At 42.9% G+C, this 21,327-nt stretch overlaps 1 protein-coding gene across 1 annotated transcript in view; it reads left to right on the forward strand.

The window, feature by feature from the left end:
* SRRM4 (serine/arginine repetitive matrix 4) overlaps nt 1-21,327 on the forward strand; it is a 272,219-nt gene that overhangs the window by 199,035 nt on the left and 51,857 nt on the right. The window contains exons 7-8 of the mRNA XM_068246294.1: nt 8,646-8,738; nt 16,682-16,820. Of these exons, the coding sequence (XP_068102395.1) occupies nt 8,646-8,738; nt 16,682-16,820 (232 nt within the window). The remainder of the gene's footprint in view (nt 1-8,645; nt 8,739-16,681; nt 16,821-21,327) is intronic.

Here is a 21,327-nt window from a genome sequence, read left to right on the forward strand (position 1 = left end):
ATCATTTTTTTGCATTCTTCTATATGTTGTTACAGTTCCTATTTACTCTACAATGATAATCTAAGTTAGATCTTTAGAGTACAAAGCCATGTCACTTTTCACTAACTGTTCTGCAGAGGAGCTCACAATCTGCTCAAGCACACTGCATTCCTATGACAGGCCTCGTGGATCACACAGTGTCCTCCGCTGCCAGCGCTGGACATAAAAATGCCAGGCTAGAATTTGCTAATTGCATACAAACAGAGCATTAAAAACCCAAAGACAGTCTCTACAAATAGCCAAAACAGATTTTTTTTCTTGGAACCTGTACTTTTAGGCTCTATTCACACAGTGCATGTTGCATTGTGATAAGATCGCAACGCAACTTTTGTGCAACCATACTGTGAGGCGTGCAGTACAATGAAAGTATGCTTCACTGCTACTGCAAACATGTATGTTGCACTGTAAATGCACTGCATACTCTGCTTTACCCCGACGGACCGTGCAACACCGCAATCAATGTGATGGCCCCATAGGAATATTGCGTTGTGATGCAATGATATTGTCCATCATGACGCAATGGACACAGTGTGAAAGGACCCCTCAACGTGGTAAAAGAGTCTAGTACTGAACAATCTGCGCACAAACTGTTTATTGAAAGATAACGTCCTCCGTTTGTTGCATCTGTTTTGAATGCAAGTCGTGTAAACCTGCCCGTGTGTGGGCTCTGCACATCTATGCAGCTGGTCAATTCAGTTGCGACCTGCATTTGGAAGTGCTGCCATCTCCTCCTGTTGTACAAAAATGTAAGTCTACTTATGGCTAGCTACATTCATGTGTATCAGTTTGCATTCAGTTTTATCTAGTTTAGGGTTTAGTGCATAGTTTGTATCTGTTTTGAATTCAAGGGGCTTGATTTACAAAGCGGTGCTAACCTACTTAGCACGTCTAAAGTCTTTAGACGTGCTAACCAGTGTGCTAAGTAGGTTAGCACCGGATTTCTCAATCAGATCGCGCGCAAAGTCCTATGCGCGCGCTAAGTCCCATAGGCTTTAAGGGGCACTTCGCACGGAGTGCCCTACGCTCTGTGCAGTGCGCGCGTAAAGTTTTACGTGCATAAAGTTTTGCGCGCATAAAGTTTTGCGCACGAAAAGCTCGTTTAGACGTGCTAAGGGGGTTTTCACAGGCGTGCTAACAGTTAGCACCGCTTTGTGAATCAAGCCCAAGGTGTGTATTTAAGTCTCTAGGGGGCATTGGTAATTATTTCAGTTGCAGCCTGAATACGAGTGATGCCAATTCCTTCACTGTTCCACAATGTGAAAGGAGCCTTAAAGAGACACTGAAGCGAAAGAAAATGATGATAAAATGATTTGTATGTGTAGTAAAACTAAGAAATTACACAGTAGGAGCAGAGAAAAAGTATAATATTGTTTCCATTACAGAAGGAGTTAAGAAACTCCAGTTGTTATCTATGCAAAAGAACCATTGAGCTTCATGACTTTCAAAGTCGCAGAGAGCTCTGTCTTCTGAAGCTTGTTATCTCAACTGTCAGTCATTGTAATTTCTTATCTCTGCAGAGAACAGTTCAATAGTTCAATGGCGTGCTCTGTAAAATCATTTAGAATGCTGAGTAGTGTGTAAAATGCAAATATTAGAAAATGATGCAATGTTATAAAAACAACATATAACTGAAAATAAAAATGAGAGTATTTTCTTTGCTACTAATGTTCTAGTAATTATCTGTATAACACGACCAATTCATTATATCATATATTTTTTTTTCGCTTTAGTGTCTCTTTACGTGTTAAAAGCGGAGTAAGAATGAAATAACTTTTTTTTCATGTATAATTTCATTGTCTGATCATGGTAATTACAAACTCCCAGAATTATGCCCTGGTTCCAGTCCGTGTAGTAATAATCGTGCAATATGCCAATGATTTCACGAGGCAGAAACACTGCCTACACTATGTAAACATAGACTTAAAGAATGGTGACATTTATTTAATGGCTGATCCACACCTGAAATATCCAGCAAACATCACTTTCCCGCTTCTTATGTTGTGTTCTGAGCGATAGATATGCAAATAGGATTCTCCATTACACAAGCTGTCATTCCTCAGACTCCATATCTGCGGCATCCTGTCTAACCAAAATGTGATATTTCCCTTCAGAAATGCTCTGGATGCCCTCTATTCATGCACATATTTGCATGCATGCTACACAGCAATTATATTTCCTATATATATTCTAAATAGGTTCTATATGTGAAGTATCTTTGCATAATTTAGAACATAATGTGAAAGAACATTGCAAATTATGTATAAAAATGACTGCCGCCTTCTGCACCAGTTGCTTTGTGCTTCAGTCCTTATTAAGCCTAGCTGGGCTTCACACAGGATATATAAAACAGCCCATATTTGTGAAGAAAAACAACATTAAAAATAGGCCACACAATACAGTATAGAAAATGTAAATTTTGTTTAAGGGTTTTCCAGCACTACAGGAAATGTAATTTCTGTTTTTCCTTTACCGACATCAAACCAACAAAAGCGGATTCAGGTAATACCATTAATGGCAAACTGTACAGAGTTTTCTTTTCAAGCGTTAAAACACAGAACTAGATTAGAACCATACCCTGGTTCAGACCACTTAACGGCGAACACTGGCAATCCAGCGTAGGAGACTTGGGTGCACCATAGATCGTAATAGGAATTACGGCCATAGCTGCGCACAGTGAGTAACTGGGAAGTGCAGGTGCCGCCGCCCACTGATTGAACTCTCCCCCGTAAACTTGCTGCTGCCCATGCTCCCCAGCAGGCCCAGGAACTTCAGGAAGACCGCGCTCCTTTCAAAACGGCTGGGAGGCGGAGCTTCAGTGTGGCCAATCTTGGAGGTGACAGGGAGAAGGGGTGGAGCAGCTGGGTTGGTGCTACGCTGCGCTGGCCAATGGGGAGCAGAGAGCATCATAGCAACAGACGGGGACTGAAGTGCCCCGCATGACCCGACAGAGGTTCGTGGCACAGTGGGCAGAGATCCGTAGCACGTGCCTCGGATCTTTAGCCCTAGCGACGCCCCTGCTTATAAAACACTATTATTTGGCCACCAGCAATTGTTGGAAGCCGAATTATTTCATTCCCCACTATCCATGTGGACCTAGAGGGGGAATAGTATTTAACGTCGCCGGGAACATATACCGGCTGTATCCTGTGCCCAAGTCTCCCAGCGGTGAAATCTCTCGTATGCCCTTACTGGTGTACTGGATGAACACCATACCTTAGGGCAGTGCCTCCTACAGGTGTAACTGGTGCATTGCCACCTTAGTATTTTAAGACCAATCACAGAACTCGGAAGCATTGGACCAATCAGAGAATGCAGAATTTTTCCACGGAAATCAGATTACCTTGGTAATTTTAGACCAGTCACAAGACTAGGATATTACCAAGCTTTTCAGAGTCTTGTGATTGGCTTAAAATTTCCATTGTATTCCGATTTCTGCAGTAAACCAAAGCATTCTCCAATTGGTCCAATATTACCGAGTATGTCCATACCACGCTTTGCCAAATTACAACACCAACACTAGCAGGCAATACCTCACCCTGTCATTATGTATAGAATTTTCTCACTGGGTGAATGAAGCTCATGTGATTACTTTATAGTTTATACTAATGATTGTTCTTTCGGTGTACTGTTGTATCTCTGTTGGCTGCTTCAAAAGCAATGATCCTTCATAATTGCTCTATATCTATGTGTGACCTGTCTTTGCTGAATGGAAGAAAACAGTCACATTTTAATAAATTTAAGCCATGAAAGTGGTTGGACTCCATTTCCATTGTACAGAACAAGGAAAACTTCTCTAAGCAAATACTTCCGAGTTGATGCAAATGTATCCATTTTCAAACTGCATATATATGCATATAAATTTGAACACATTTTGAAAACCCCGAAAAATTTGCATATCATTGATCGTCCCTAATTGTTAGTAAAGCATAACAGGGGACTAGTGTTGGTGTTCGAATCCGGGTTTCCTAATTTGGAAAGCTGAATTACACCGCACACCACACTTCATTACCTCAGCTAGTAGAGTGGGTGGTGGGGTTTCGGTCCCCGGTGCTTCTGTCTTCAAAAAGAAGGAGGAGAAAGTATTAGAGTCTAGTGAAGCACAGTGTAAACCACACGTTAGTAACCTCCCCCGCCTCTCTCCACTAGCTGAGGTACTGATGTGTGGTGCACAATATAATCCGGGTTTCCAAATTAGGAAACCCAGATTTGAGCACCAACAGTACAGGAGAGCATGCAACTATGCCATTACTCATACAATTCATATTAGATGCATCTGTCATTTAACCCAGAAATCCCTGTAGAAAACATTGAGCTGGCAGAAGAGTGGGGGTTCACCAGCTACTGAACAACTAAGACTTCATCACCTCCCAGTGCTGCTGAGAGTTTAACACTCTTTGTCGACACTGCAGCCCAACAGATTTTTTCTAATCATTATGATTGCAGACCACAAAACATTCATCTCTTACCAGCAGTGGGAGTAGATGGGCTGAGTCAGGTTATCTGTGCTCACAGAGAGAGACTGGCTGCCATACCTTCTCCCTGATTACCACGTGTAGGTGATGATGAAGCAGGAGAAAGGAGTATGGACATCTGTCTGTCTAGTGAAATTGTTCTGTTGTTTCAACAGTAGGAGAAACTGCAGGAGCCAGCCAACCAGCCAGATACTTTCAATATAGTTTTTGCAAAACGTACAAATGTGCAATACACACATTTTTACAAAATGTTACTGAATAATGCAAATTTACTTTCATATACAGTACATTAAAAAATGTGAGTCTGAACTAGACCTTTAAAAAATGGCAAAAGATAACAATTGTCTGATTTTCCTTGCTAACTCAACTGACTGGTTCTAATGTAGAGATTTTCCTGTGTGGTATAGTTACATGCAGCTGAGTTCTGACATGTCCTTCAGGCACTTCTATTTGTTAAAACTTTCCTTCCGTATCTGTCTAAAGTATTTTTCGTGAAATGGATCGCCTGCAAATCAAAATGGAACATTCTGTACCGTACAAAAGTTTAGCTAGAAAAATGTATTAGGATACAGTCGTCGAAAAGTTTCTCTCACATTTCTTCAGGAAATGTCTTCTTACTTACAGGATATTGTCAGCTGAGATCATTGTGCAGACTGTTATCTTGAATGGATATTTGTTTGACTATTTGTGTAATGTTCTGCTCTGAATAATTAAAAAAAATGAACTTGCAGATTACCACTTCTTTGTGTAGCCAATACTGGGGATCAGATGCCAAAATATTTAGAAATAATTTGTATTGTGTATAGGGCACTATATACAACTGAAGAAACAGGTCACAGGTGAACCACAAAGATCACCAACTCCAAAAAGCTAGAGAACAAATACAATATACTGTATACCTCAAAATTTGGTATGCAGAACAAAGGCCAAAAGTGAGTATCGGGTCAAGCCAGGGTAAGAACGACAGCAGAGCAGGTACAAGAGCAAGAAAAAGATTTAGGGATAAGGTCCGTAGCACAGCAACACATGGTCTAGCCACTGGATATACTGGTAAAGTCTTTACAGAAGAAGGGAACCTTATAAAGGATAATACCCCCAAAGTGACTTATAAAAAATTCAGATACTTACCTTGGTAGTGGGAACCTCTAGATCATAGGTTCTCAACGTGTGGTACGCGTACCCCAGGGAGTACTTCTGAGGGTTCTAGGGGGTACTCGGGCTTGATATACTTAACCAAAAATAACAAATTTAGAGTTTTAGAAAATGATAAATCCTATTTAAACAGCAAAAATTAGTATTTTAGCTGATTAAAAGCAATAGTAAATGCTTGGACATTGTTTAAAACCAATTATCACATACTACAATGAAATATATATTTGTCAAGGGGTACTTGTGATAATGTTTACCATGCTAGGGGGTACTTGGTGAGTAAAAGGTTTTAAAAGGGGTGCATACCAATAAAATGTTGAGAAACACTGCTCTAGATGACTCACAGGCTTCCCCGGATCCTCCTATAGGCTGAGGGTGCTTCCATATCAATATCTTGTTTACTCAAAAAGTCAAATAGGGTGGTCTGGAGCACAGATCGTGCTGTATGTAAGTAATTGCAAGGATTTAGAAAATTTTACTGCTATCTTTTCTTGTATCTCTCCTCTAATGCAGACATCAAACAACAAGTGTTGATTCCGGTAACACCTTTAACCACTTCGCGTCCCTGGGTTATTCCTCCTTAAAAACCAGAGCAATTTTCTGCATTTCACACTCCTCACGTTCATTAGCTAATAACTTTATCAATACTTATCACACATAAATGATCTATACCTTGTTTTTTTTGCCACCAATTAGGCTTTCTTTGGGTGATACTTTTTGCTAAGAATTATTTTACTTTATAAGCATTTTATAGAAAATAACGGGGGAAAAATGTAAAAAAGTTATTATTTCTCAGTTTTAAGCTATTATAGTTTTAAAATAATAAGAGCTACTGTAGATTTAACACATACATTTGATATGCCCGTTTGTCCTGGTTATTACAACATATAAATTATAATCCTAGTACAATGTATGGCGACAATATATGATTTGAAAATAAAGGTGCTTTTTTCCATTTTGTATCCCTGGCTTTACCTGCAATTATGTGGCTCTTTTGTATCCCCCCACCACCCTTAGTTAGCCAGATGTGTTCCTGTATATCCCCCCCCCCATAGTTGGCTAGATGTACCCCTCCTGAGCCCCAGGTAGCCAAATGTGCCTCTGTATACCCCCCCCCCCCACACCTGAGTAAGCCTGATGTAGCCATTTATCCCCTCCCCCCCCCCCATAGTTGGCCAGGTGTGGTTTTTAATTCCCCCCCCCCCCAGATAGCCTGGTGTATGCCCCTGTATCCCTCCCCCATGGATTGCTGTATTCCCCATGCAATTGTGTGCCCCCACCACGGGGATAACCAGGTGTGTGGCCCTTTAAAATAAAACCCACGTGCCAGGTGTCTCCCGAGTCCCCCCCCCTCCCGCAGAGATAGGCGCAGGGAAGCGTTAGACGTCACAAGCTCTCACCTGACCTTGTTCCAGCGCTGATCGCGATCCTCTCCCTGTAGTCCCGCTGTCAGCCTTACTATGCTGCCCGGATCGGGTCCCGGCTTGATGACGTCATCAAGTCGGGACCCGATTCATTCAGCATAGTGAGGCTGACAGCGGGACTACAGGGAGAGGATCGCGATCGGCGCTGGAACAAGGTCAGGTAAAGATTGTTACATTTTAATCCTGCCCTGCCCTGCCCAGCCCAATAGCAGCATGGAGGGGGGGAGAGAGGGGGGTAATTACAGGGGATCGGGCAGGTGGTGGGGAGATCGAACCCCATGGCAGGGATGCTAGTATAGAGTAGTTAGGGGGAGGGGGGTTAATGAGCCCAGGAGCGTGCTAGCACGCCCGCTGTGCTCATTAAATCAAAGTGACTTATATTCACGTCAGGTGGCTTTCAGGAGCCACTTGCTATGACGTGAATATACTGTAGTTAGGATATAAACTGGTTAATGGCTGTATCACCGGAATCAACGTTTGTTGGTTTGATGTCTGCATTTCTGCTCCTCGACTAACACCGGACCGCACTTCACTCACTTCACTCACTTATCTCTCCTCTAGATATTGCTTAAGACAGCACACTCTCTGCAGCCTTATGAAATGACTTTGGAGAGTCCACAAGCGTCGCCATCAACAATAAAAATCCTCATTTATTACATTTATAAAGAAATGAAATCCTTAGGATGCATACACATCCACTTTTAATTGTCCGGTTTTACCACAAAGTACCATGAAGTATGAGGGCCAACAGATTTTGAATACTTCCAGCAGATTGTGTAGGTTAGCTCTTATAGCTTACCTACACAATAATGTTAAGATTGGCCAATCATTTGCCAATCAAAATTAGCTGTGTGTACCAGGCATTAGAACTGAGTGCAGTTTTACGCCTGGTACACACTTTCATGATTGGCCAATCACTGCCTAATGTAACCACCTCTACATAGTACGAGAGTCAATAGATATTGAATACTATGAGCAAATTGTGTAAGTAAACCTTCATACTAAGTGAAGGTGGTAGATTTGGTCAGTGATTGGCCAATCATAATAGAAAGTGTGTATCAGGCTTTATTTATGGCACTGCATGGGTAAGGGAGTGAGAGATCTGTGCAAAATATTTTACAGTGGCTGCTGACAGTGATGATACATCTGATTTTTTTGTCTTCTTTAGAAAATCAGATTTGAAATTTCTCATGTAGCAGTTATTTAAACTAATGAAAGTACATTTGCATTTAACAAGGACAAATATCTACAATAGGACCACATATATCACTTAGCATTGTTCGCATCATTAATATGAATCCATTTATGGAAGGACATATTTTATTTAGTTACGGCAGCCGATGGACCCTTCTGAAGAAATGCATTATGCCCAGAGTCTAACATAATGAGATAATTCAATTACCCGGTATGCACAACTGCTTTGTTATCTATTTGCTGAGAATGTATAATGAATGGCTTGAAGTATTAGAGGAGTATAGCTTGTATTTGCATGAACAATTGGATCACTTTATGGCAGATTATAATGCTAACTAATGCACATTTTTCTCTGTCTTTTACAAAGCTCACGAGGAAGGTCACGAAAATCCCACCATCACCATCACCGACATTCTCGCTCAGCAAGCTCTCAATCCAGATCTTTAAGCTGTCAAAACCGGTAATTGAATAGCCCTAATTAGCTGACAACTGTACTAAATGTTCTTTAACTTTATTTTTGTCACCTATGTTCAGAAGGTGATCAAATTGGAAGGTCCCATACAAATGGATTGCTTAACCCAACCGATGACCACCATAGTAATCATTAGAGATGATATAAGATATGCATCAGTTGTGACTATAGACCAAAGGAAAACTGATAGAGTAAACCTGCATACATATATACAAGGCATGTCACCCATCAGGGATTGGGACTTGATCCCACAACTGACATTTCAGGGCTAAGGCTTTGCAGATGCTTTGATAGCCAGCAGGCTAGATATGTGCTCTGTTGCTATCCAGAGAGAGGAGTTAGCACCACCCTATGCATTTCATCCACTCCCTTCAGACTTGTCACAGCCCCTGAAAAGGCTTAAGGGAGAGGAAGAAATGCTTATGATGGAGCTAACTACATCTGCTATCATTACATCTTTGTTTGCACCAGTTGGTTGGGAGGTAGATGGCTATTGACTTTGCAAGGAAACCTGAATGGGACGCCACAGTGGGTGAGATCAGTTCGGTGTGCAAGAGGGGCCTTCCAACCACAGCGCAGCTTAGTATCGTGCCTCTATTTGTTTTGTTGGACATATATGGAACAATTTTTTCCTTTATTTTTGTGAACTAAGGAAAACTGCGCCTTCCTATCCTTGATCTGAGTCGGTGTGTGGAGTGACACCTGGGAATGCTGTCTTCAACAGAGGATCAGGCTGTTATTCGAATTACAAATTAAACCACTATTTCACTACTTAAATTAGTGGTGGCATACCATCCCATAAGGGGCCTGTTTCTGGGGGTGTGCACTGCATGCATGCCACGTGCAGTGGTGGTGCTTCACTGTTGGACTGGATAGCAGTTTCTAATGGTGGCATTAGACTTGGATTATCTGTTATAGCACATACTACACTATGGCCTCAATTCTGGTAGCTATTGGAGGTAAATATTTTTTTGTAGGTAAAATGCCTCATGAGGTATTTTCCTCTTTTTTTTAGCAATTCTGAAAGATTTTTCTCCATTTCCAAACATGAGGTAAAACATGAGGTAAATGCAAAAAGTAAAAGTAAGGTAAAACATGAGGTATTTCAGTGGTAAGCATGAAATAAATAAATAATAGTAGTCTTTAATTGTCTTCCATGATAGGATAGTCTTTGGAAGATGTTTTTCTTTAACCACTTGCCGACCGCGCACTCATACCGCGCGTCGGCAAAGTGGCAGCTGCAGGACCAGCGACGCAGTTCTGCGTCGCCGGCTGCAGGCTAATTAATCAGGAAGCAGCCGCTCGCGCGAGCGGCTGCTTCCTGTCAATTCACGGCGGGGGGCTCCGTGAATAGCCTGCGGGCCGCCGATCGCGGCTCGCAGGCTAAATGTAAACACAAGCGGAAATAATCCGCTTTGTTTACATTGTACGGTGCTGCTGCACAGCAGCGCCGTAAGGCAGATCGGCGATCAGCGGCCGGGGATCGCCGCCATGTGACAGGGGACAGCCTGTCACTGGCTGCACAGGACGGATAGCGTCCTGTGCAGCCCAGATTGCCAGGGGGGACAGAGATGAGAGGGAGGGGGGGAATTTCGCCACGGAGGGGGGCTTTGAGGTGCCCCCCCTGCAACACCCAGGCAGGCAGGAGCGATCAGACTCCCCCAGCACATTATCCCCCTAGTGGGGAAAAAAGGGGGGCGATCTGGTCGCTCTGCCTGCACCCTGATCTGTGCTGGGGGCTGCACAGCCCACCCAGCACAGATCAGCTAAAACAGCGCTGGTCCTTAAGGGGGGGTAAAGGGTGGGTCCTCAAGTGGTTAAGGGGGGAAGGTGTATTTGATTATTTAGCAACCTATGAAAAGTATATTTATAGGTAACCCCTATTAAAAATCCAGTAAATATTTGGAGTTTTATTTCTACTACTAGCTGGTCGCCCGGCATTGCCCGGGTATGTAATTGGCTAGTGTTAGCTCTGTCCATTTTTTCTAATCCTAACACAAAAGTTTGCTTTCTTAAAACAGTAAGAATTTGCAATAACTCAGGTTGGAGTGAGCTTGAGATGTCTCCCAGGGCATCACTGCTGAATATATGCAAATTAACCATTGTACCCTTAGAAGCTAAACACACCTCCAGAACCGCTGGAATGCAATGATGTGTCAGCTTGTTAATTTGTACAGAGCCATAACAACCTAACATGCATACAGACTGTTTCGGATTGTTTGATCCTCATCAGTGCATGGCATAGATTAATTTGGCTCTATGCAGTAGGGCTTGTAACACCGAGAGGTACAGACTAACCAGCAAGCTCATGGTGACCCAGAACTCATTGGAGTGTGTAAGGGACTACAATGGTCCTAAAAGCCCCCTTACTAAGATGTTAGGAAAAACAAAAGTTTGCTTTCTTAAAACAGAAAGAATTTGCGATAAGTCAGGTTGGAGTGAGCTTGAGATGTCTCCCAGTGCATCACTGCTGAATATATGCAAATTAACCATTGTACCCTTAGAAGCTTAAAAAGTAACTGTCAGGCTGCAGAAGCTAATTTAAACCTCTATTCTCCTGTGTTAAACAGTTTAGAAGGAAGCCAAAAAGGCATTAGTGAAGATAAAAATCTCTCTTACCTTTGATGTGTGCTTATCAGCAAAGCTGTTAGACCCAAGAGGACGCAAGCTGCATACTATACTGCAAAGCATTCTGGGGCCCTCCCCTCGGCTGCTAATGAGACGTTACAGCAGCTTGTAATCAGTCCAGCGCGTAGCACTGATAAATCTCCGGGCAGAGTACACTGCAGGAGTCAGCTATTGTTCCTAGCCACATGGCTAATTAATATTCACTGCACACTGTGTTATTCAGTACGAGCTTTTCTGTGATCAGGAAGCAGGCAGGACATGACGACACAATTGGCTTCATAGAAGACAGAAAAACATGGAACCTGCCATGAGCTGTCAGGAGCATCATTCTCTGCATATACTATATAAAAATTCTGTGAAGTACAAACGTGGACAGTGAAATGCATATGTAATGTAAGTACAGCCAATCTTTAGCTACTGATATATGTGTTTATTTTCTCTGAGACCTTATACCTAACAGCTCCTCTTTAACACACCTCCAGAACCGCTGGAACCATTGTAGTCCCTTACACACTCCAATGAGTTTTGGGTCACCATGAGCTTGCTGGTTAGTCTAATCCTAACACACAATTACTCAATGATGACCTAGTTTGTGAGCTTTGCGGTCTTTGGCATCAATAATTGGTATTGAAATGAAATAAATCTAATTGGCTGTGGCTCCACTCCTTTGAAAATCAATAGGTGAATTTTGATTAGTTTTTGTAGGCTCCACCCACTTTTCTGAATATTAATCCCAGTCACCCAGTGACCAACTGTGCAAAGTTTTAGAACCCTACAATTAATAGTGTAAGAATGGCTGCAGTTTACATTTTCCCAGTGAAATTTGTGTTTGTCTCCGCCCACTGAAGACTCGGCATTGCCCAGGTATGTATTTGGCTTGTGCTGGCTCTGCCCACTTTTCCTAACCCTAACACAAAATGACTTAATGACCAAGTTTGTGAGCTTTGCGGTCTTTGGCATCAATAATTTGCATTGAAATAAAATAAATCTGGTTGGCTGTGGCTCCACACCTTTTCTGAATTTGAACCCCAATCACCCAATGGCCAACTGTACCAGGTACAGGTGATTAACAGTGCAAGAATGGCATCAATTAAATATTCCCCTTAAAGATTAATAGGAGGATTTTGATTGGCTTTTGTAGGCTTCACCCACCTTTCTGAATATTAATCTCAGTCACCCAGTGACCAACTGTGCAAAGTTTGAGAACCCTACCATTAATAGTGTAAGAATTGCTGCAGTTTACATTTTCTCAGTGAAATTTGTATTTGTCTCCGCCTACTGATGACCCAGCATTGCCCGATTATGTATTTGGCTGGTGTTGGCTGCGCCCACTTTTCCTAACCCTAACACACAATTACTCAATGACCAAGTTTGTGAGCTTTGCGGTCTTTGGCATTAATAACCTGCATTAAAATGAAATAAATCAGATTGGCTGTTTGGGGCTCCACCCCCTATATATATATTTATATATATTTATATAAAATATTCCCCTTGAAAATCAATATGTGAATTTTGATTGTCTTTTATAGGCTCCAACCACTTTTCTGAATAATAATCTTAGTCACCCAACGACCAACTGTGCAAAGTTTGAGAACCCTACCATTAACAGTGTAAGAAAAACAAAAGTTTGCTTTCTTAAAACAGAAAGAATTTGCAATAATTCAGGTTGGAGTGAGCTTGAGATGTCTCCCAGTGCATTACTGCTGAATATATGCAAATTAACCATTATTACCCTTAGAAGCTAAACACACCTCCAGAACTGCTGGAATGCAATGATGTGTCAGCTTGTTAATTTGTACAGAGCCATAATAATCCAACATGCATACAGACTGTTTCGGATTGTTTGATCCTCATCAGTGCATGGCATAGATTAATTTGGCTCTATGCAGTAGGGCTTGTAACACTTAGAGGTACAGACTAACCAGAAAGCTCATGGTGACCCAGAACTCATTGGAGTGTGTAAGGGACTACAATGGTCCTAAAAGCCCCCTTACTAAGATGTTAAGAAAAACAAAAGTTTGCTTTCTTAAAACTGAAAGAATTTGCGATAATTCAGGTTAGAGTGAGCTTGAGATGTCTCCCAGTGCATCACTGCTGAATATATGCAAATTAACCATTGTACCCTTAGAAGCTAAACACACCTCCAGTGTAACAGTGTAAGAATGGCTGCAGTTTACATTTTCCAGTGAAATTTGTATTTGTCTCTTTTTGGTTATGGGAATAAAAAGTATCCTATACTTTATTCCAGGTAATGTACTATGTGTGTGCCAAATTTCATTCAAATCCGTTTAGCCGTTTTTGCGTGATCGAGTAACAAACATCCAAACATCCAAACATCCGAACTTTCCCATTTATTATATTAGTAGGATTCTTTTCTATTACACAGCCTGAATAGGAAAGACACTAAAACAGCAATAGTAAAGACACTAAAAACTGCAAAATGCATATAAATTGACTAAAGTACCTCCAGGTACAGGCAGGGGGACTGTGGTTGGCAAAAAAAAAACCATAAGCACTTGTTCCACTGCCAGTCATAGAAGTGGGTGGATATCTAGTAATCAGCCTGTTGGTGGGGTGGGATGAGTCACAAGCATGTTTCTTCACACAGTGGTGGCCACACTTCCTTCCCCTCATGGAGGACTTGCTTGCAGTTGTTTAGTACTGGAAATAGCAAAAGACTTAACAATATTATGCTTCAGTATGTACAGTCCCTAATATTTTACAGGAAATCTGACCAAACACAGGAGATATGTATTTCCCACAGCAGGGATTCTTGGCGCGCGCTGCCTAGCTTCTGAGTCTGGCATGGCTGTAGCAGCAATGCTATATTCCGCGGCCCACACACTGGTAATTTGGGGATCCAGTGATTGCCAAACCTCAAATTACTTCTCCGTCCGAGTTGCTATGACTCAGAGGGGGAAGAGTAAATAACCTCACCCGGAATTTCACCGGCAGCAAGGTGAGCCGTCATTCACCTCACCTTGTGCCAAAGTGACTGGGTGGCAAAGTGCCATGTACACGTATTTTCTGGAGTACTGCAGCTCTGCTATTTAGCTCCTCTTTGATAGTCACTGTTTATGGAAGAAGAGGTTGACTTCCAAGTAAAAATGATAAGCCAGAGGTCATGTTGCATTTCATCAATCTTTCAGATTCTTTTTGCCCCATGCCAACACACTAAGCTCCACCCACTTTTCCCACTGTGCTATTCCCAGTGCAAAGCCGTGTAGTGCCAGCTCACACAAACTGCCACAACTCTACTGCCCACATGACGTAGATTGCTCTGGATACTGAAATTTAAACTGTCAGTGCCTGACATGAATGCCATTTGTTGTTGGCTGAGTGGAAGCGAAAGATCTAATGCACCCTTTTAGATAATGACAGTTGTGACAAGCCTGTTGAAAATAAAATGTCCGAAAGTATTTTATGCTATGGTAAATTAGCAATGTGTATTTCTAAACTGTGACACTATCAAACAGCCTTTTCTATGGGAATCTCTGGACAGGCTGTAGCATGAAATCTTACCGCCTTGATAGCATACAGGCTGTCAGAGGAAAATGTCACCACGCAGCAGCTAAGCGGCATTGGGAAGATTCTGCTCTTTTTGTTTACAGTCTGTTTGATGAGAGGTGTTGGGCTGCTCTGTGGAGATGGCAGGTTATTCTCACTGCATGTGTCCAGTTGTTTCTGCAGACCTTTACATGCAGGATTCTACACGCCCTTCATACATCAGTCTGGTAACTGTCACACCAGAGAAGACCAAGCTGTGGGAACTCAGACACCCATCATCAAGACAATGACACATTAGATACATAGTTATTCCACAGAGATCAGTAAAATAGCTTGAGACAAGCGTTGCACCATTGTTCTGATACCTGAGCCCTGATACAGGTAATGCTACAATAAGGGTACACATGTAATTTTGTTGAAAGCTCATACTAACCATAAAAATAATTAAAACAATTTAAAATCTCCCAGATGCGACCAATTATAATAGTTCCCAAAGCAATGGCAGCCAACTCTCAGCATACTGGCACCTCTAGGTTTGTGCCTAGTGTACCTAGTGTTAAGTCCAGCCCTGCTTGGAAGTTAGAGGGGTGTCTATGAGCCATTCCGGTGTATGCATTTTTATGGAAAATCCATCAGGAGACAGGTGTCATCACTTACTGGAATATCAATAAGCTACAAAGTCAGGTGAAGAGGTCCTCAAGTAATGTATTCAAAACTTGTGTGTGAGGAAACTCGGAAAAGCCGCAGCGAGTACTGGCGGCAAGGCGGCTGATTCCGCGTCCAGCGATGCGGTTTGTCCGCAACAGCGTGCGACTGGTGTGGCTGGGTCTGTTAGTTCACACAGGCTGAGGAGCTACGCGCGTGCGCGCCAGAAGTCAGACCTTTTATGCCAGCAGGAGATGTGTCAGCTGATCAGGAAGATCAGCTGATTCCTGCTGGACTCCTGATTGGCTGAGTGGCTCGGGCAGGGCGGCAGAGTCTTGCAACTATATATTCAGGTTGCTTGTCAGTTGCTGGTTGTTTGCCATTGCGAACACTTACATGGAAGCATTCAGACCATAGTCAGATCCTACAGTGTGTTTGAACCAGGAGGACCTGGGAATTCACACTGAGCCAGATTACTTGTATTATCATTTGTGTTACACTCCAGACTAGTTCCAGGGTGCTGAGACCACGGACCTCGCACCCAAGACTAGGGAACTGTATTATCATTTGTGTTGTACTCCAGACTAGTTCCAGGGTGCTGAGACCACGGACCTCGCACCCAAGACTAGGAAACTGTATTATCATTTGTGTTGTACTCCAGACTAGTTCCAGGGTGCTGAGACCACGGACCTCGCACCCAAGACTAGGGAACTGTATTATCATTTGTGTTATTCTCCAGACCTGCTTGTGACGCCCATCTTCCAGGGGTCACTAGTCACCGGGTCTTCTTGCTATTCAGCCTGGGACTCCGCCCCCTTGGATGTCTCAGGCTGCTGCTAGATCTTTGCACTTCCAAAGGGATGTATTTCTCATACTGCCAAGGACCACTTGCTCCTCGGGTGGTCCTCACTCAAAGTTATTACTGTTGCACCAAACACTCACACTATATAGGTGTCCAGAGGTTAGTAATATATCTGTATTATCGGTGATTTTGCAGATCATCAATAATCAGGTATAATCTGTATTCTTGGTGATACTGCAGATCACCAATAATCAAATTCTCTCTGTGTGCTGACACCGATCGTTACATTGTGATTAGGATTGCATTGCGCAGTCTTTGTTGACTGATATTTAATTTCCCTTCATTTCAGACAACGGGAACAGTCTAAAGAAGAAAAACACCAATCAAGGAGAAAAAAACACAAATACCATAATTCTAGGTCTGTAAATAAGAAGCAGAAGGAAGCCAACCACATATCTAAAAAAAACATGTACTCCACCAAGATGACAGTAAGTACATATTTTCATCTCAGAACAGCAGCATCCCAGTATACTTGTGTGCAATATAAAGGGATGGGTGTGACATACTGGAGTTGTGCAATTTTAGTTCTGGATGGGTCTGAAAAACATGTAACTAGTTACATTTTAATTTCATCTCTGACGTGAACAATATAGCCCTCCAAGCAGCATAATATATAATGTAGTCAGGGAATATAGGAACTCTGGCAGCTTATGAAGACAGATCCTTGGTTCCCTAAATATGTTCAGTCACCTCCCGTTACACATAGTTTCCTTGCACAGCATTAAGCAGGGCTTTACTCTCTATTTTACAAAAAAGGTGTGTGGGGTGAGACGTAGTGTCAGTACAGTAAATTCTTACTAACTGCAGGAAATGACATGACGACTTTATAATAAAGGCAAAACATCACAGCCAAACTGAGTCAGTTTCATTATAATTTTCATTGTTAAAATAAAACACAGACTCAAAATGCTGTTATTGTTTTTTTTTTTTATGTATTTAATGTATATGTTTCCCCCTCATATATTAAACTGTACAACGTGCAGCACCGAGTCTTGAACCATGAATTAACTCATCACCCTCAATGCCACTACTGCAAAAGTGTTAAAATGGGCCGAAATTGAAAACTGTGACCAAGTTGCGGGCCAACCTTGATATCTAGTGGCCACCTCCCTTGTACATTTCCCTGGTATCTAATGGCCCCCTCCTCCATAACCTATATAGGTCTCTGCTGTCTAGTGTGCTCCTCTCTCCCCTATACAGTTCCCTGGCAAATTGTAAAACCTGCAAAGACTTGTTCTGGCCACAAAAAGTGATGAAAACGTTGTTTCAAGGGGTCTAACACCTGAATATGGGGCATGCCAGAGGGGGATCCATGCCATAAGTCTCACCAAAAATTACGGAGTTTACGCAAAGTCGGGTCTTAAACCCTAATGGTCAGTGGGCTGTGGAGTGTCTCACACAGAGATACAATAGTATTATCAGAATACAGTGAAATAATAATGCATTGGAGTGGTTCTGTGCCTGCAACTTAATGAGGCAACAGCAGTAATGTGCACACAGCTCTGGGTGTCAGGGGGCTGTGGAGTGTCACACACAAACAAAAACAAAGGAGACCGATGTGCTAGCCCTCAAAAGGGCTGTTTGGAGTTCTTTCACAGAAAGTAAGGAACAAGAACACAGGCCTAGCTTATACGTTCCCTACCTATCTGCAGTAAGTCTGACCCTGCTCTCACTAACAGTCAGCAGCCAGTATGGCCACCGCAACTGCTTTTTGATAGGGGGGTGGGGTTCCAGGAAGGGGTGCTAGCTGATTGGCTGCCACGTGTCTGCTGACTGTGAGGTTAGGGGTCAACGTTTAGCTCAAAGATGATGTATAGGGGGTGAATCGAACACGGCAAATGTTTGCTGTTCGCCACGAATGCGAACAGCGATGTTCGCAGAATACTGCTCGCCGGCGAACTGTTCAGGCCATCTCTAATGATAAGTGGCACATATGGATAACAAGATATCTGTAAGTAATACAGTGTTTTAGTGCATACGTTTAAAAGGGGAGCCTAGTAAAATGGGTGTGAGGAAAGTCCGACAGGAGAATATTGGTAATTTTATGGTTATTCTACTACCCCTGATCCTTTATAGTAGAATATTGGTAATTATACTGTCATTCTACTATCCCTCAATTTAACCATATTCTTACACTAGCCCTTCAATATCTACACCTCACACTAACCACACCCCAATTACTCCTAACACTAAACTCCCCCACCTACTCCTAATACTAACCTCCCTCCACTTACTCATAACACAAACTATCCCTGACTACTTCTAACACTAAGCTCCCCCACTTACTCCTAACAATAACCTCCCCCCACTAACCCCTAACACTAATCTCCCCCCACTAACACCTAACACTAACCTTCCCCCTTTATATCCCACTAACCACCCTTATCTAAGACAATACCCCAGCACCTAATATTATATTATATCTGAACGGCTAAAAGCCTATTCAGATACCCCAGCACTTAAGTTACCCCATGGCACTAAGCTATAATATAGCCAAACGCCTTAATGTTAATTATGATTCTCTGGGGCCTATAAGATATCCTGCCACTTAAATTTAGCACCCCCCTTGGCGTTTGGCTCCACCAATATCCAGAGTTTGCCTATAATTTACATTAACTCTGGTGCCCAAATACTATACATATACTGAGCGAGGAAAGTATGCCATCTCATAAAAACACTGGCAATACAGATTCGTACCTTTGATGTCTTTCAACGAGTCCAGACTTTGTTATGAATTGTTCTTGTAAACCACTGTGCAAAAATAACTGTGATTAAGCAATTATGTTACTGCCCTTTTAATAACAGCATGTTCCCAGATGCTCTCACCACTAAACTATGCATTTTTTTGTATTCAGTTCTGAAAGCCAAGACTGTAGGATGGTTCAGAAGAGAACACCTGATCTCAGATGAACAATCTGAAATGCTCCCTTTTTATCTAGAACAAATAAGTACAGCCATTGATATAGCTAGCCAACCATAGCTGGTTTTAGGGTTCCACCTAAAATATGATGCTTTCCTAAAACATCCTTTGCCATCACAAGCCATGATTATTGTCTTCACTTGGTAGGTCTAAACAGGTTGTGCATCTCTGTAGGATGTGTCTGCTTGTGGCAACTACTGCCACTTTTATTGGTGGTTCCTTGCAGCATTGTTTTGTGTAGGAGAGCTGAAAAGTACAACTCAAGGAGTTCCAAGTGATATTCAGTGATGCAGCCGTATACTATAAAAGATGTATAGATGTAGAAGACATGTACGGAGGAGCAGGCCAGTCTTCCCTGAGGCGGCCTTTGGGGGGGGGGGGGGGGGGCTTTTGGGCAAGTGGAGTAATCGTCCCAGGCCCCTCACCCGAAAAGGGCCCGCATGTCATGCCTGCCATACCATGCTTATTTTGGTGGTGGTGAAGGAAAGGTCTACAAAAGTCTAGCTGTTTGTGTTCTGAGTAGTGTGTAATTTACAAATACTCAGATCTTCCTATTTTGTTTTATGCACCTTATATTTTGCACCGACCTTCCTTTTATTGCTTAGGTTTTTGTCTTTAAGTTTTTGTACTTTACTGTACTATGCTGTTTGCATTTTTGCAATGAATTTCTGCACTGACATGAAGCTTGCCAAATGTCAGATTAAGGTAACGTGCAAAAGCCTCAGCCTGAGGCCCCCAGGTGCATTTAGGTCAGTTGAGCATGGAGGGGGCTCAGGCTGGAGCGCCCAGACTGCCTGGGGATTGGTGCTAAGTTTGATGGGGAGCTAGGGATAGGTAGAGGCTGGCTGGGGAGCATGGGATAGATACAAGCTGGCTGGGGAGCTTGGGGTGTGTACCACCCTGGCTAAGGATGGGTGTTAGGTTTGATTGGGAACTGTGGATGGGTGCTAGGCCAGCTGGGGAGCTGGAGATGGCTGCTAGGTTGCCTTGGAGAGCTGGAGATTGTTTTTAGGCTGGCTGGGGAGCAAGGGATGGGTTCTAAGCTGGCTGAAATGCTGGGGATGGGTACTCCACTGGCTGGGGAGCTGGGGATGGGTACCAGGCTGACTGGAGAGCTGGGGATGGGTGCTAGGCTGGCTGGGCATGTGTGCTAGGCTGGCTGGAGAGCTAGGGATTGGTGCTAGGCTGGTTGGGAAGCAAGGAATGTGTTCTAAGCTGTCTGAGGAACTGAGGATTGGCACAAGGCTGGTTGAGGAGCTGGGGATGGATGCTAGGCAGGCTGAGGAGCTGAGGATTGGTACAAGGCTAGTTGAGGAGCTGGGGATGGTTGCTATGCTGGCTGGGGAATTGAGGGTGGGTGCTAGGCTTGCTGGGGATGGGTGCTAGGCTGGCTGGGGAGCTCGGGATGGGTACTAGGCTGGCTGGAGAGTGTGTCTGGATAGAAATACAAACTTTGTACTCCCCATTCAGCCTAGCACCCATTCCAGGCCAGCCTAGAACCTATCAGTTGGTTAAATGCCACAAAAAGAAATATAAGAATAATTACAAAATGTAATGTAGTCAAACGCGAATAGTAGTACCATCGGCTGTTTGATTACATTACGTATCGTAATTGTTCCTATATTGGTTGGCTTAGTGGCCTTTAACAAGTTTTTAAACAATAATAAGGCATACTGCATTAGAGGTGGACAAGCCAGTGAGTGTGGTGGTATGGCTCTAGGCCCCGCATCTGACACTTGCCCAAGGCCCCGCATACTCTAAGGCCGTCTCTGATTCTTCCTAAACTGGAGTTGATAGATGATTGGGCCATTTCAAGACCTAATTAACTCCTCATTTCTGATAAGGATTTGTTTGGATTCAACTGAGGAACACAAATTGTGATGTAGTGAATCACAGAGATTGAGCAAATAGGCAAAATATGTTTTTCCTTATCGTAAGGCCTTTTTCACATGAAGGGCTCAACTGTGTCCTTGTCCGACAGTTATGAAGAGTTTGACTTTCTTCTTGTCCAGCAG

The sequence above is a fragment of the Hyperolius riggenbachi genome, chromosome 1 (genome assembly GCF_040937935.1).
Source record: "Hyperolius riggenbachi isolate aHypRig1 chromosome 1, aHypRig1.pri, whole genome shotgun sequence".
Classification (NCBI taxonomy): Eukaryota; Metazoa; Chordata; class Amphibia; order Anura; family Hyperoliidae; genus Hyperolius; species Hyperolius riggenbachi.